The sequence below is a fragment of the Vigna unguiculata genome, chromosome 5 (assembly GCF_037176805.1).
Source record: "Vigna unguiculata cultivar grain cowpea cultivar isolate G323 ecotype 2 chromosome 5, ASM3717680v1, whole genome shotgun sequence".
In the NCBI taxonomy this organism is placed as follows: domain Eukaryota; kingdom Viridiplantae; phylum Streptophyta; class Magnoliopsida; order Fabales; family Fabaceae; genus Vigna; species Vigna unguiculata.
The window spans coordinates 47214432-47230259 of NC_140796.1; the positions used below are offsets into that span (position 1 = coordinate 47214432).

At 28.8% G+C, this 15828-nt stretch overlaps 2 protein-coding genes and 1 non-coding gene across 4 annotated transcripts; all 3 read left to right on the forward strand.

Moving 5' to 3' along the window:
• Window positions 1-851: 851 nt before the first annotated feature.
• On the forward strand, window positions 852-3407 carry LOC114185326 (rac-like GTP-binding protein RAC2). 2 transcript variants are annotated; one of them, XM_085673144.1, is made up of 7 exons: window positions 852-1257; window positions 1350-1437; window positions 1629-1738; window positions 1896-1959; window positions 2067-2131; window positions 2253-2321; window positions 3046-3407. In XM_085673144.1, exons 1-7 carry the CDS (start codon window positions 1159-1161, stop codon window positions 3142-3144), a joined length of 594 nt encoding a protein of 197 aa, XP_085529270.1. In that variant the 5' UTR covers window positions 852-1158; the 3' UTR covers window positions 3145-3407. The 2 variants fall into 2 exon arrangements, with proteins under 2 accessions (XP_085529270.1, XP_085529271.1); XM_085673145.1 differs by having other exon boundaries at window positions 860-1257; window positions 2067-2135; window positions 2260-2321.
• A 1244-nt stretch (window positions 3408-4651) lies between these two features.
• Window positions 4652-4724, forward strand: TRNAR-CCU (transfer RNA arginine (anticodon CCU)). Its single transcript has one exon. It is a non-coding gene; the product is annotated as a tRNA-Arg (tRNA).
• A 3252-nt stretch (window positions 4725-7976) lies between these two features.
• Window positions 7977-9910, forward strand: LOC114185324 (ras-related protein RABA1f-like). Its single transcript, XM_028072986.2, has 2 exons — window positions 7977-8327; window positions 9319-9910. The coding sequence occupies exons 1-2, from the start codon at window positions 8116-8118 to the stop codon at window positions 9755-9757; spliced, it is 651 nt and encodes a 216-aa protein (XP_027928787.1). The 5' UTR covers window positions 7977-8115; the 3' UTR covers window positions 9758-9910.
• The last annotated feature ends 5918 nt before the right edge of the window (window positions 9911-15828 follow it).

The following is a 15828-nucleotide window of genomic DNA, read 5'->3' on the forward strand; positions in this document are numbered from 1 at the left end:
AAGCTAACTTCAAGTGAAAATGAACCAGAAGAGCAAAAATCCTTCTGATTTTATGTCTTAGCAGTGATAGGAATCCTTCTCTTTTATTTTGCAAAAGAAAAGAAAAATCACAGTTGCTTACAGATGAATGAAATCACAGTTGGTGCTCAATTATACTGTGCTGAGTTACATATTACTAATGCATACATAGAATTATTAAAAGTCAAAAAGTTTGCTTTGCGGATGAAAATAAGAACACGTTGGTGGGTCTTCAATAACACTAACCACCCAATAAAGATGTGGAAAGATCCACCACAGCCAAGAACAGAACGTTGATTCATCATTTGATCAGTGTCAAGGTGACTTGGAAAATCAATAATTTTTTCCATGAACTATAGTGTCAAACTCATCCACCCACTTCCACTTTGTCCAATATTTGGAGTCTGTGTCGCTTTACGGCACCATATAGTGCAACTTCATACCATGCTTTTGGTTTGGTAATGTCCAAACTTTCAGTTTTTACCATCTACTTTCTTTTTCACCAATTGTAATTAATGATTCTCATTTGGAGCATTAGTTAGTTCTGGTGTAGCCATTACCCCAGCAGTGGCTATGTTTTTTTGTTCTTCACAATAAAATATTTATCAGCTTTATTAACTATTCATGTGTCCAAAACATGACCAACAACTTTTAATGAAGTTTTTTTATTGTAAGTACGTTTTTTTATCTTGGAAAACATGAGTGCATTCCATTCAGACTAACGTAATGTTGATAATGAATGCTTATGTTCTAAATACTAATTATTCTCTCTCTCCCTTGTACAATACTTAACCAACAAACACCACTACTGCACCAAACAACTCTTTTTGCTGCTCTGGCCTTCCCCTTAAAGAAACAGAAAGCCAAATGCAATAATGGACAAGATAAAAGAGGGTCACTAAAGTTGGTGCTGAGGGACTTAGCTTATTAAATGCTGATCATCCCCTCCATTTCTTTTCAAAATTCAAATTGACCCTTCTGACCTTCTCACCCCTCTTTCCAACCATCAAGCTTCTTCTCTTCATTGTTTCATTTTTATTTCCAATTCTTCAACTGAAAGAAGCTCAGGAGCTGAAAATCATGACAGCAACAGAATGCTAAAGATGTGATGTGAGGTGAGGAAACCACAGGAACTTGAAAATGAGTACTGCAAGATTCATCAAGTGTGTTACTGTGGGAGATGGAGCTGTGGGAAAGACCTGTATGCTCATCTCTTACACCAGCAACACCTTTCCCACGGTATGCAATGCATGATTTTTAGCTGTTTCAATGTGCTGTGCTTAGTCAATAAAAAAGTTCACTTTTTTCTTTCTGCCAAAAACAAAAACCAGGACTATGTGCCTACAGTTTTTGACAACTTCAGTGCAAATGTGGTGGTTGATGGAAGCACAATTAACCTGGGATTATGGGACACTGCCGGTATGTAACAAAACTGCTAGTTACTATATATCACTAAGCAGTTGTATACTTGTACTGTAGTAATGTGCATAGTGGTGAAAAGAAGGTTTTGTTCACTAAAACTAGATATTGTTGAGATTAAACTTCTTAATTCCTGATATAGCTACTGTTTTTCCATCCCTTACTCATTTATTGTAGCTTCATAAATTCAGGACAGGAGGACTACAACAGGCTTAGGCCTTTGAGCTATAGAGGAGCTGATGTTTTTTTGCTGGCATTTTCCCTCCTCAGTAGAGCCAGCTATGAAAATATCTCTAAGAAGGTTCTTCTTCTGCAAGCCTCTTATTTCTCCCTCTGTGATGACACATTCACACATACTGATATTACACAAAGACACATAACATCTCACATGTGTGTCTGAACTGTGATATGGTATAATTCTTGCCAATAGAATCTGACACTAGGCCCATTTTATGCAGTGGATTCCTGAGCTGAGACATTATGCCCCAACTGTGCCAATTGTACTTGTGGGAACCAAACTTGGTATCAGCTAATAAATACTATGAAAATTAATTCATATTTTGGTATTATTTAAGCTTTCATCTGTGCAATCATCTGTTAGTTAAGGTGATCTTATAATTTTACTGCAGACTTGAGGGAAGACAGGCAGTATTTGATTGATCATCCTGCAGCCACACCTATAACTACTGTCCAGGCAAGTCACTCAAGTTCTATGTTCTAACAAAGACCATTTTCTTGTCTGTGGCACAGAATTTTTGTTTCTTTTTTTTTTTCTGGTTTTGTTTTCAGTGCACCTGAATGCTGTAAATGTTTAGCAGGGAGAAGAGCTGAAGAAGGCGATTGGTGCTGCTGTGTACATAGAATGCAGCTCAAAGACTCAGCAGGTTCTGATATTTCAGTGCTTATAGATAGACAAAATTTTAGATACATTCTAAGCAAATTGCATTAAAAGGGTCCTATTGGAGATTCAATATGAAATTGTACCAAGTTGTTTAACTTATGGGGTAATCGATTAAGTTATACTAGGGAGATTGTTATAGCAGAACATGTACCAATTATAGTTTCAATATTAACCACATTAGGTTATACAAGACCAATTTGTCCACACACAGCAATTATTTTTGCCACTTTTGCACCATCTAACCAGGGACAAATATCTAGTTATCAACATGCACTATGTAACTAATGGAGATAAAACTAGGTTTTAACATATATATGTATAGGCTTAAACGGTAGAAAAGTGGTTCCACAAACAAAATAGTAACAACTTCTTTTTAATAGATCATTTAACCTAAAAAAGTCTCTATCAATAATAAAATGTATATATATACAGTGCAGACATTTTTTTAACGCAACTGTATAGTAACCATAGCACTTTAGTCATTTTGCTGCAGATGTCAGACCACTCTTGTGAATTATTTTTGTTTTTTAAAATTTGTTTGTGAAATAGCTTTCTCCGAGACATTGAATTTGGTAAACAATACACAGCATCATTTGTCTGATAGTGTATGACATTATTAAAGTTAATTAATAATCTATCAACTTGTGCAACATGCTTGAAAGTACATAATTTTAGCCTGATTTGATGTCTATGCTGCAATATTTCAGAATGTGAAGGCTGTGTTTGATGCTGCAATCAAGGTTGTTTTGCAGCCACCAAAGCCGAAGAAAAAACGAAAGAAGAACAGATCCTGCGTTTTCCTTTAATTGGAATACATGTTTGATTTGCATCTGTAACATTCGTGTAACCTTCTCTTAAGTTTTCCTTTCTTCTCTTTCTGCATTGACCTTTTGAAACATATGTATTCCACACTCTACCCTCTTTCCGTTTTCTCATATATTTTCTTGTTGGTGGATCCAAATGATGTTCCAATGCACTCTACATATACAAAATTGTACTCATTTAAAGATAAATTTTGTGATGAGAGGAGTATAATAATAGCATTAATCATCACTTCTGTGTCGCTCAACTTTTCTTAACACTGTTCTCTCTTCTAACTTATGGTTAAACTTTCTATCATGACTGTTCTTACCCGAATCAATCGTGGATTTTTAAACTGGTGATAAAATCCAAATGGTGGTTTGGATGAGCAAATATCTCTTTTACTTTATTTAGTCAAATTAGACTGTTGAACCGTATTCTTTTAGTATATTTGTGAAACTGGGTAGTTGCAATGACACGTTTGTCGTTAATTGTTAATCAAGTCCTTCACGAGCTGCAACAAACATAGTTTTGTACTAGCTGCAATAAGCATAGTTTTGTACTAGCTTTGTCATTTATGTTTAACTGGGACCAAAAAGTTTAGCAGGTAGAATCATTGTTGATTTTCAAGTCTGAATTCACATAAAAAGCAATAACATCATGTGAAGTTATTGCTGTGATTGTTCCTTCTTAGTTATTCAGTTATCTATATTGAGGGAGGACCAGGTGCAAGAAAAGTCTACTTTGGTCTGGTTGGCATTGGTGTCTTCTACATCCTACATTAATTCATCATCAAAAGCTTACTTATTTAGGTACTCAAATGTCTATTACTTCTCCCATCTTCATCATTCTTGTTCCCCACAAAAAGCAACCTCAATCACCAACTTATTTCACAACAGATCAAAATGCAAGAGAATAATACATGCACACCAACTTGAAAACAATCCAACTTTTATTTTATCAACATTATCATCATTATTTTATGTTCTATCATTCTATTGTGAGATACAATATTCATATCACAAAATTAAATTACAAGTATGCCCCTCAAAATTTTAAATTATTATTTAATTTATTATTATTTATAATTTTTGTGTATTACGAATTAAACCGTCTTTAATGTCTTTGAAGGCATATAGGTAACTTTCTAGTTTATTCATAAAATATTGACATTAGAATATCTATATAGATTTATCTATCTTCCGCTTAATTTTTTTATGGATGATGTCAACTAACAAATTTGTTGTCACTTTGTGAAATCAAATTGAGATTAAAATATCAAATGATGTCTCACTTAATGTATCACATAAAAAAACTAACTCTTTTACAAAATATCTATGAAAGGCAAATCTTAAGTGCTCTAAGCTACTAATTTTTTAAATGTTGACATATGCAGAATGAGTGGTGAAATATATTTTAAAACTGCATCATTATTTTTCATTTTCCCGTATTTCTCATTTATTTTACATAATAAAATATATATTTTTCTTGAACGAGAAGCATAACGTACAAGCGCCTGTAGCTCAGTGGATAGAGCGTCTGTTTCCTAAGCAGAAAGTCGTAGGTTCGACCCCTACCTGGCGCGATGATTTTTTGGGGTTTTTAAATTGATTTTATTTAATAATTTTATTTTATTAACATATATATTTTGGATTACTTAGCGGATCACATAAGTACTATTGAATATGTTGGTACGTAATTAAATTATTTAAACATATTAAAATATATTTTCATCCACTTAAATAAAAAATGATTTAGCGAAAAAGATAAAAAATATTATAATAACTTTTACGTCTTAAAGAATCAGTCTCTGATAAATATCATTGGTGTAAACCAAAAGAATAAGCAGATAAATGTTGTTCTCTCTGGCTGGATCAACGTTGCGGAAAAGTGATTGTGACGAACTTGGATTTCAACTTGGAAGCAGTTTTTTGTGACACAACAATGGCTTAGCTAAGCTTTCTTTTTCGTCATGAATGTGAAATGAAAATGGTGAATATTTTATGATGAATCAACACCGTAGAATAGTAGTATTTGGAATTCAAAAGTTACGACCAATTCATGAAAGAAAAGTATATTAGTAATATTATACGGTCAGATGGGTGAAGTTTCTCCTTTTACGCGTAACAAAATGTTGAGAAGCTTTATATATTTACTGAAAAAAGTATCTTCATGTAGTATTAAAATAATATTTTTATTTTTCATTTAGTTCTTCTTTTGGTGACAGTTAAAAATTATGTATAATTGTGTTACTAAACAGAATAACAAAATTTTATAAATCATATCGAATCTATTATCATTAAAGCGGGTTTTTTTTTCAGTTTTAACATGAAGTGAAAATATTAACTTTAATGAGTGGGATAATTTTTTGAACTAGTGAAATTCATGAAATTGGACTAAAAGAAGTAAAAATCGATATAAATTTAAATCATTATATTTTAAAAAAATAACAGTATTTTAAAACATGGACTAGTTATTGACCTGATCAGAAGTATGAGATAGTAAATTAATAATTATCTCAGTATTTTAGGAGAAATAAAAAAATATTAGCAATTGCGGAAGTGATTAATAACTATTACATTAGTTTAAACTTATTAACTAATCTAAATATGTAAATTAATTTTAGTTTAAGAAAAAAAATTATTTTATCCTTCTCTCTTAAAACTATTTATGAAATTGTTTAACTAAAGCTACTTCGAAGATGAAAAATTGAGAGACATGTCCTTATTCCATACATATTTATCAATTTGTATATACTATATTAATTAATAAAAAGTAATTATTTATGTGCCTTGAACTTTCGAGAACTCTCCCCTGGTCTTTTCAATCAATATAATTAATTAATTATATTCTTAGACTTAATAATTTATGCACTCTAACTTCTAAATGTTGTTATTTATTAGCATTTTAGTGAGACTGGTTTAAAAAAAATATATATATTACAATGACAGGTGAATAATTAATTGAATTCATGAACTTAAAGGGTCATATTAGTATTTTCTTTTCAAGCATCAACTTTAATTCGTCTATTTTTTAACCTTAAAATTAGAGTCAAAAGATTAATTATACTTTCAAATAATCTTGTATTTATAAAAAGTTACGATGTACAAATATGATATGTGTATCAAATACGATACGTATATGATATATTGATACGTTCATGTTTAAAATAATATGATATGATACGTGATAAATATGTTATATATAAATATTAAAAAGTGTACAATAATTTTTTAAAAGTAGAATAATTATATAATTGTTATTGTGTGAATCTAAATTTTCTTAACAGAGATAAATTATTTTGATAGCAAAACCTGATATCTAATGTTAGTGACCAATTTAGAAACCAATTCATAATTAAAATTATTTTAATTATCAATTTAAAGATCAATTATAATTTTTTGAAACTATTTTAGTTGTCAATTTAGTTATTGTACGGTGACTAATTATTTTTTGTCACTAAAATTGATCACTATTCAAAACTTTTCTTGTAGTATAATACGATTTTATAAATTAGATACTTAATTGATAAATATTGATAAAGTATTAAACACGATACATGTCACATATGAATACGTGACTCAAGTTGAAGTATAGTGCATCATAGACAAAAAGGTCAGTGAAATAATTATTTTTAAATTTTAAATTTTTGAGTAAATGATATAGAGACTAAAAGAATGGTTACATTGGTCTGTTTATAACCTCTAGTCCACTAAAACGTAATGTCAGGACAATCTCAAGTTAGAGGTTTGTGAGTTTGTCCATTGGTTCAATTATAATAATAATAATATTATTATTATTATTATTATTATATACTAAAGTTATATTTAATTATATAATTTTTTTCTATTTCTTAATTAGTACCTCTAGTTTGTATAGGCATTAAAAACATGTTTAATCACATGAATACTTTTTATCTCTTAATTAATACTTCTAGAATTATGATTTGAGGGAATTTTTATTTTTACATGCTAAACTATTCAATTGTCATTATATCTTGTAAATGTTCAAAATGTAAATTGCAATTTATATCTCTATTATATCTCCATTAAATACTTATATCCTTCAAACAACACACTACGGAATTTATAATTACTTTTTTTAATTATAGTATTTTATATTAATTATAATAAATTAATTTTAAAATTATACATATTAATATAAAACTATATGTAATAGGATTTGGGAGTCAGCCAACCATTTAATGGTACGAGCCTTCATGATATGAAGAAGCAACAAAGAACAACAATCTTTTCATCCAGGAAAGAAAATTCTATTCTCCATTAATTAAAAAAAAAACATAATTAAGTAACTTGTGTATTATACAAGGACGTAAATTAATGTTACTTATTTTTCAAAAACTATTGTTATATATACTCAATAATCTTACATTATTTAGAAACTTTAAGTTAAAGATAATTTAAATATATTATGTTTTTAAAAGTAAAATCATAACTCTGAATTTTAAACACACTTTAACAATATTGTCTAAACTAACATTAACGCTATTTGCAAGTATTCATAGAAAAAAAAAATTGACAAATAGATAGTCTAATAATAATCTTATAATAGAAATTTTACAGATGAATTAATGAATTAAATGTTTTCATACAGTCCATTTATTTCTTTTCTGATAAAAAAAAACAGTCTATTTCTTTAATTTAAGTAAAATATTTAGCAACAAAAATAATATGGTGAAAGGTAATAATAATAATAATTATATTATTATAATATTGAAGAAAAACGTAGGAAAGTAGGAGAAGAGTCATTTTGAATACTTCTCCCTCCAACAGCCAAAGCCTACCTTCCTTCCTCGTACACGCTACACATACACCTCTCTCTCTCTCTCTCTCCATCCGTGTCTGCTATAACCACAATGTTTAGCAATTTGCAACATATAATAAACTCACCCATTTACTCTCTCAACCCAATTTCCTTTCTTTCACCATCCATTGCTTTTCCTTCACCCAAACTCAATGGGTGCCGACGAAGACTATGACTACTTGTTCAAGCTCGTCCTCATCGGTGATTCTGCCGTTGGAAAGTCCAACCTCTTGTCCCGATTCACGCGAAACGAGTTCAGCTTGGAGACCAAATCCACCATCGGCGTCGAATTCGCCACCCGCAGCGTCCCCGTCGATAGCAAACTCGTCAAGGCACAAATCTGGGACACCGCCGGCCAAGAAAGGTCTCACCTTTTTCGCTTTCTCCATATGCATGTCATTCTTGCTTTAATTTAACCTTCTTGGGTTCTCTTAGTTTTGCATTTGAATCGTCGGATCTTTGTGGGGTTCTTGATTTTGATCCTCATGATCAGGTCACTGATCGAAGAACTGATGCCTGATTTCACTGTGTTCTGTAATATACGGTTGCTGGTTGGCTAGGGAAGGTTTTCAAGACATCAAAAAAGTAATAGTTTGTTCAATTTGTCAGGTTTCTTTGTCGGACAGGATCTGTGTAGTTGTTCTATCTAGGAAACATGCGTAGATTTGGATTGGGATCACGTGCCTCTTTCTTTACCTTTTCAATTCAAAAATAACACCTTTTCTCCGGAATGGGTGGAGACAAATTTGCTCGTATTCACAACTCACATTTCTAACATGTATTACAATGCTGATTTATCTTGATGAAATATTAAGCATCCGATCTTGATCCAACAATTCTAAAATTGCCAGATGGGTGAATGCGTGCAAAATACTCTGCAAAAGTCCAGAATGACAGTATTTTCTCAATGAAAAGGAGACAAGTGATTTGATTTCCACGTGTTGTTAATCTTTGTAAATAAAATCTATGTTGAAATGAAGAGATGCAGAGTTCTCTGTCATTGACCAGTTAAATATTACTAAGTCAGTCCTAAGGTCATACCAAATTTTGATAAATCTTATTTAGAAGCTCGATCCTGTTCCAATTTGATCAAATACATAATTAAGTGATTCTTACTATCATGAAGTGCGATTTAACAAAACATTCTTTGGTTTATTTTCATCTGCCAAAAGAATACTGCAATTGAATCTTGGTCAACACATTGTACTAAAGTCTTATACTGATAAACTTGCAATGCCTTTTTCTTTTCCTGAACCCTATAGTTATAACTCTTAGTAATTCCTAAATGCATACCAACTATGATTTCTGAGAGGTGAATGAAAACTGAACTTCTTTTTCTGTTTACCTTACCACAGATATCGTGCTATTACAAGTGCATATTACCGAGGAGCAGTTGGTGCTTTGGTTGTGTACGATGTAACTCGACACGTGACGTTTGAGAACGTGGAGAGATGGTTGAAGGAGCTTCGGGATCACACAGAAGCCTATGTTGTGGTGATGTTGGTGGGAAACAAAGCAGATCTTCGACATTTGCGTGCAGTGTCTACTGAAGAAGCCAAAGAATTTGCAGAAAAAGAGAAGATATTCTTCATGGAAACCTCTGCGCTTGAGTCCTTGAATGTGGACAGTGCTTTCGTAGAAGTGCTGACTCAGATATACAATGTTGTGAGTAGGAAAACCCTTGACACAGTGGATGGCTCTCATTCAACATCCTTGCCCAAAGGGGAAACCATTGTTGTTGGAATCAAAGATGATGTCTCAGCTGTTAAAAAAAGTGGATGCTGTTCCACATAGTTTGTTTGAGATACAAAAGGTGTTGATTATGCAGTATAACATGATGTTGTGTCCATCCATTGTTTTATTTTGTTCAATTTTTGGTTGCTCATATATACTATTCACCTCAACAGCCCTTCATTTTGGTCATAATACAGGTTTTCTATATTCAAATTTCTGCCTTTTTCTGTCTTGTATTATCTGGACATGATGATTGATAAAGAAAACAGAGTTGCATGATAAAAGAAAAGTAACATAACAGGTTTAAAATGTTTGATAGTCCTTGAAAATTTGGTGAGTTTTAATTTTGGTTTTTAATGTTTATGGTTGATAAAAGTAAAAGAAAGTAAGAAAGTATTTTAATATATTTTTTAATGTTTATGGTGAGTTGCCAGATTTTTTATTTGTTTTTAGTTTGGACTTTGTTTTAAACTTTTTTATACTTTATTTTCATTATTTGTATTTCTTTCTTGAGAACATCAAGGTAGAATCTAAGTGTTGTAATAAAATAAGGGTGGAAAGATTGGGTCCAACTCAAATTTGGCATCTCCTATTGTTTGTATTTTTAAATAAGCATTAGTGTATCATATAATATAATAACTAAATTTAAATGGCTAATATAATAATAAGTTCAATATAATAAATAAAAGGAGTTATAAAAGTATGCATAACATCCAATATACTAAATAAAAGTAATAAAAGCTAAACGAAGCATAACATATAACTGTAAATTTTGATTCTGTAGTTCTGAACATTATTTATTGATGTACTCGTTATTAGTTTAATTCATTTGATTTGATGATGTGATTTAAAAAATTAAATTATAAAAAATGGAATTGAAACTTTTAATTATAAAAGTTAAGGAGTTTTTATGAAATAATTGAATAATTTAATCATAAAATTATTTTCATCAGAGTTATTATTAAATGTGATAATATCAATCCATTTAGTCAAAATATTCGTAGTTGAGTCTCCTTGTGTGAATACTCATACAATCAACATCAACCACGCTATTGCAACCAAAATTAGTTTCTGACCAAGTAGATGAAAGCTCATTCCAATACTAAATAAAATATCAAATCCTTATTTTAAAATATACATTCACCTCCTTTATAATATTAATAAAGTAAAAATTATAACTTTTATTTTATTTAAATAAACCTGGATTAAAATTGTATAATAATATAGTAATAAACAAATATTATTCTTATTTTCATATGAAAAGAAAGTATAATTGCAAAAAATAAAATAGAATATCAAATAAATAATAATAATATTTTACTAATTTAAAATTATGAGGATAAGAGTACGAAAAATATGTACATATTCATCATCATATTTGTACTTATTTAAAAATGTAGGTATTATTCATAATTATACTCACATCTTATCTATACGAGTATTCTTTATTAATATTGAAACAAATTTAGACAATATACATAAATATAAGTTTATTTGATTCATAATCATTTTATTAAAAATATAAATGAGGTAAGTGAATATTTGTTGTAATGTAGACGGGGAGTGTATGTAATTTAAAGGAAGGTAAGTTTAATTTTCCTTTTTTTTTAACATGAAGATGAAAAGCAAAGAGAAGGGAAATAAAGAAGGAAGAAGAATGATATTTCAAGAAAATTGTTATCTAAGTCTCACTTTCTATGTATCTCATAGGATACAAATTTGCTTTCTTTTTCTAAGTTGATTTATCTATTGTTGGAATATTTTCTAATATCATTAATAAACTATTTTTTCTTCTTCTTATTGAAGTAGGACATCTTTCCCTTTAATTTAGGACAACAATTATTTTTTTCTTCTCTTGTTTGCTTGAATCTCCAATTTTATATGCATCTGTTTTTGTTGAATTTGAACACATTTGTGATCTTTGTTCTAAAGATGAACTTCATGAATCCTCAAAATACTTAAAAGTCCTTCATCCTATATTAATATCTTAAGTTACATGTCCTTACGGTTTTTTGGTTCTGTGATTATTTAAAAGATATTTTTTCACTGTTTATATATTATTATTATTATTATTATTATTATTATTATTATTATTATTATTATTATGTCATGGTTAATGATTATTATTAATATTATTTTCTTATAAATTTTGACACATGATTCCACGATAATATATAACGTATTTCAAATACCCATATAAATATATATATATATATATATATATATATATATATATATATATATATATATATATATATTATAATATTTTATATATTTTTTATTTATATCATTTGGTACATATTATACTTTCTACATTAGGAAAGGAAAAAAATATTATTTATTTACAATTTTTTCTCATATATTAGTCTTCAAGTATTTGGAGGAAAGGGGTTATGGATGAGATTCACTTGGATTAAAGAGGGTAATAGAATTTTCCAAAATGACATAGAATTATTCATGCATTTGTTTGTCATGTATTTTCCGGGAAGACCGTCATGATGTCGATGAAAAACGAATCAAGCATATCAGAAGCGGCCATTAATGATGAGATTATAAAAAAAATTCATACAATCTTTTCTTGAATAACATTTTATTCATTTAAATCCTTAAGATAACGTCTCGACTACAAATTAATTTAACTTGAGGGAATATAACAGATAGTAGATAATCCGATAGAATTGATGTGAAAATTCATACACATAAATTAAAGTGAAATAGATAAGAATAATAAATCAATAAATATATATCATATATATATATAATAACTATTCTTAATTATAATAATAAAAAAGATTGTTCCGTGTAAATATATACAAGTTCATTTAAAATATTATAGTTACATGTTTACGTATTTAGTTATAAGTAAAAGCATTATTTAGTTTAGATTTTTTTTAATATATATATATATATATATAAATTAAATTATCATAAATAATAATATATAACTCCAGTATATATATTTTCCATATTACAAATATACATATATACATATATTAAATTTAAGCCTCATAAATATTAACAAAAAAAAAATAAAATTAAAGTACTCCATTTAATAAAAATAGCATGAAATAAATAAGAGAAGAAATAAGATCGGATTAGAGACATCTCACTCATTAGTAAAAATAAGTACAAGAAAGATATACCATGGTAAATATCTCATTTCTCATACTTTAGAGATTGTAAGGGATAAGTGTACGTTTTCCTTCTTTATACTCTCGCATTGTCAGGCTCTTTTCTTGTTAATTATGTCTTCTCTATTTTTATTTTTCACTTCACTACATTACTTTGTTTCACTCTCTATGTCTTCTTCTCTATTTTTTTTTTCCTTTAGCCGTTTGAACCAATGCTATTTATAAGCATCTTAATCTATACATACATGTATAAATACACTTTTTCATTCAATTTCTTTGGATTTTGGTTAGATTTAGTTTATCTCCATCTTGGAATTTCTATAGAAAGTTTTTAAACATTTAATGTAACTGACACTTTGTATTTAAATTTTATTCTTTGTCCTTCTTTGTGACTAAGCGAAATAGTAGAAGCTATGATTATTTTCTCTACATCTTAAATTTCAACATATCGAAAAGATAAAACCTAATAAAAGTCTCACACACACACACATACACACACACACACACACACACACACACACACATATATATATATATATATATATATATATTAAACAATAAAATTTATAAATAATGTGATTGTAATGAATTGTATATTATTGCATTATAAAATTTATGGATGTTAGAGGTTCCCACACATTGAATATGTCATTTGTTCGAACCTCAATTTGTTTGAAATAACATCATTAGGATTAATTACTATATTTGAAATATTGTTGACTTTAAAACTTAGAGTTTTTTCACCATTTTGTTCTTAAAAAACATGTAAGGGGATTAATGAAAGACTTTATTTAAATTATCTTTGATTTGTGTTCTGAATAATGTGAAACTATTGAGATACCAAAACATTATCCAAGATCTTCAAGTTGATTTGAGCCTGAGAGAAGATGTGTTGTAAGACTTCCAATTTATTGAGTAGAACCTACATTCTCCAAAGCATGTTGTTTAGAGTTTCATCCTTCATCGTGACGAAGCTTTCATATATATTCAATGGTGAGAGTGACAATTTTTATGAATCGAACATTTTCATTTCCTTAATAGTTGATACGTATGAAGTATCATAGTTATTTCCTTAATAATTGATACGTATGGAGTATCATAGTTGTTTTCAACTTACACACCTTTTTATCTATTTTTAGATAAAGCATGTAATATTTGACTTTTGTTTTTTAACTACATGAATTGTAGTCTTCTTGTAACTATTATGGATCAGGTTTCAATATAATAATACTACTTTTTCTTATTATGTTCCATAAATTATAATTTGTGAGTTTAATGTATATATTCACTTTATTCATCCACTAGGAATAATCCTCTCATATAACATGGATATGTGAGTGAGGCTTCTTCTTAACTATGATGTATCCTTTTTAAATTGTTATACTAGATATTTTCCTCTCTTGCAATTTGAACATCTTATCACTTAGTCTCCTTTGATAAAATATTTTAAAACGTTTTTAAAACCTTTTTTATTTCTCAAATAAGTTATTATTTGTTCTATAAAAATTGAGCATAATTATGAGAAAATATCAAACAACAATACAAATAATATTAAATACTCATTGATAATATATAAAATAGTATTAGCATTATCAAGTAATATTGTTTGATTTTTTCTTTTAAAAATATCATTTAAGTTGTATAAAGTTACCTTTTCGCTCTTGTGATCGAAAATTTGACACATTTAAGGAAAATGTTTTATTTATTTTTTGTTTATACTAAAAATCTAAATGGTAAAATTCACAACACCAAAAATCAATGACAAGCTGTCTAATTAAGTAAAAGAAGTATGCATTTAGTTCGATGCTAAATTATGTTAACATTCATTCATTTCACACCACTACACCATTTAAAATTAGAAAAACCTCTCCTAGAGATATAAAATGATATAAAATTAAAATAAATCAAATTCACAAAAAATGCAAAAGTTTAAAATGTTGTAATAAAACTTAAATCAAATCTAAACTTTGTAGATATTTAACTAACAAACTATTCTTATATTAATTATGGGTGTTGAAATTAGGGAAGATAAAATGAGCTAGGTCTCACCGGCCAACCCATCAACTTGAAGAATAAAGGGTCAAGACAAATATTTTAACATGTTAACTCGTATAAGTTTGACCCACTAACCACTACTAGAAGTTTTCATATTAAATGAGATTTTTTCTTGCAAATTTATTAAAAAAAATATAAGAAAAGACTTTTTCTATCATTATTTTTAAGAATTTTAATTAGCAAGTAATTTCTTTGTGGGTAATCATTTCCTACAAAATTATAAAATTTATAAGTATTTCCTATAAAGTTTGTTGCAAAAAGTGTTTTATACAAAATATTTTGCAAGAAAATTAGTAGCAATTTTTTACAAATTTTTTTTCAAAACAAAATTTGTAAGTACTTCCTACAAAATTTGTAAGTACTTTCTACGAAAAATTTTCAAAACAAAGAATTGGCAGGAAATATGAGTTCTTTTAATAATGAAACTTGTCAACCTGTTGAACCTTCGAATTAATCTAGTCCAACTGCGACTTATGTTATAATAAAAGATCGTTATGTTGTGTAATAATGTTGTGTGTTTATTGTGTTGCTCCATCCCTAGTTATGTTGTTGTTGCTCTCATCTCACCCTCAAAGGCAAAAGTGTTTCCACAACCACAATTCCTCGACAAACTACTCACAAGACACATCACCAATCATCATGCACCTCACACGAGTTCACCTTATTTAGTTTTGTCATCATCAATCTCTGTGTCGTCCTCCTTGACGACATCATCTTTGCTGTCAATGGATATGTTAATAAATTCTCCCTATGGTTTTAATTTAGGAATTAGGGTTGAAAATTGGAGAGTTTGGAAATTATGAAAGATTATTGAACAACCTCATTTAATTTCAATACGCCTTGATTGAGTTGTAGCTTAGGTCAATGGTTCTACGTTTCAAATTTCATTTTAATTTAAATGAGCTACGCTTCTTAGTGTTGTTTTATAAAAAATGCTTTGTCAAT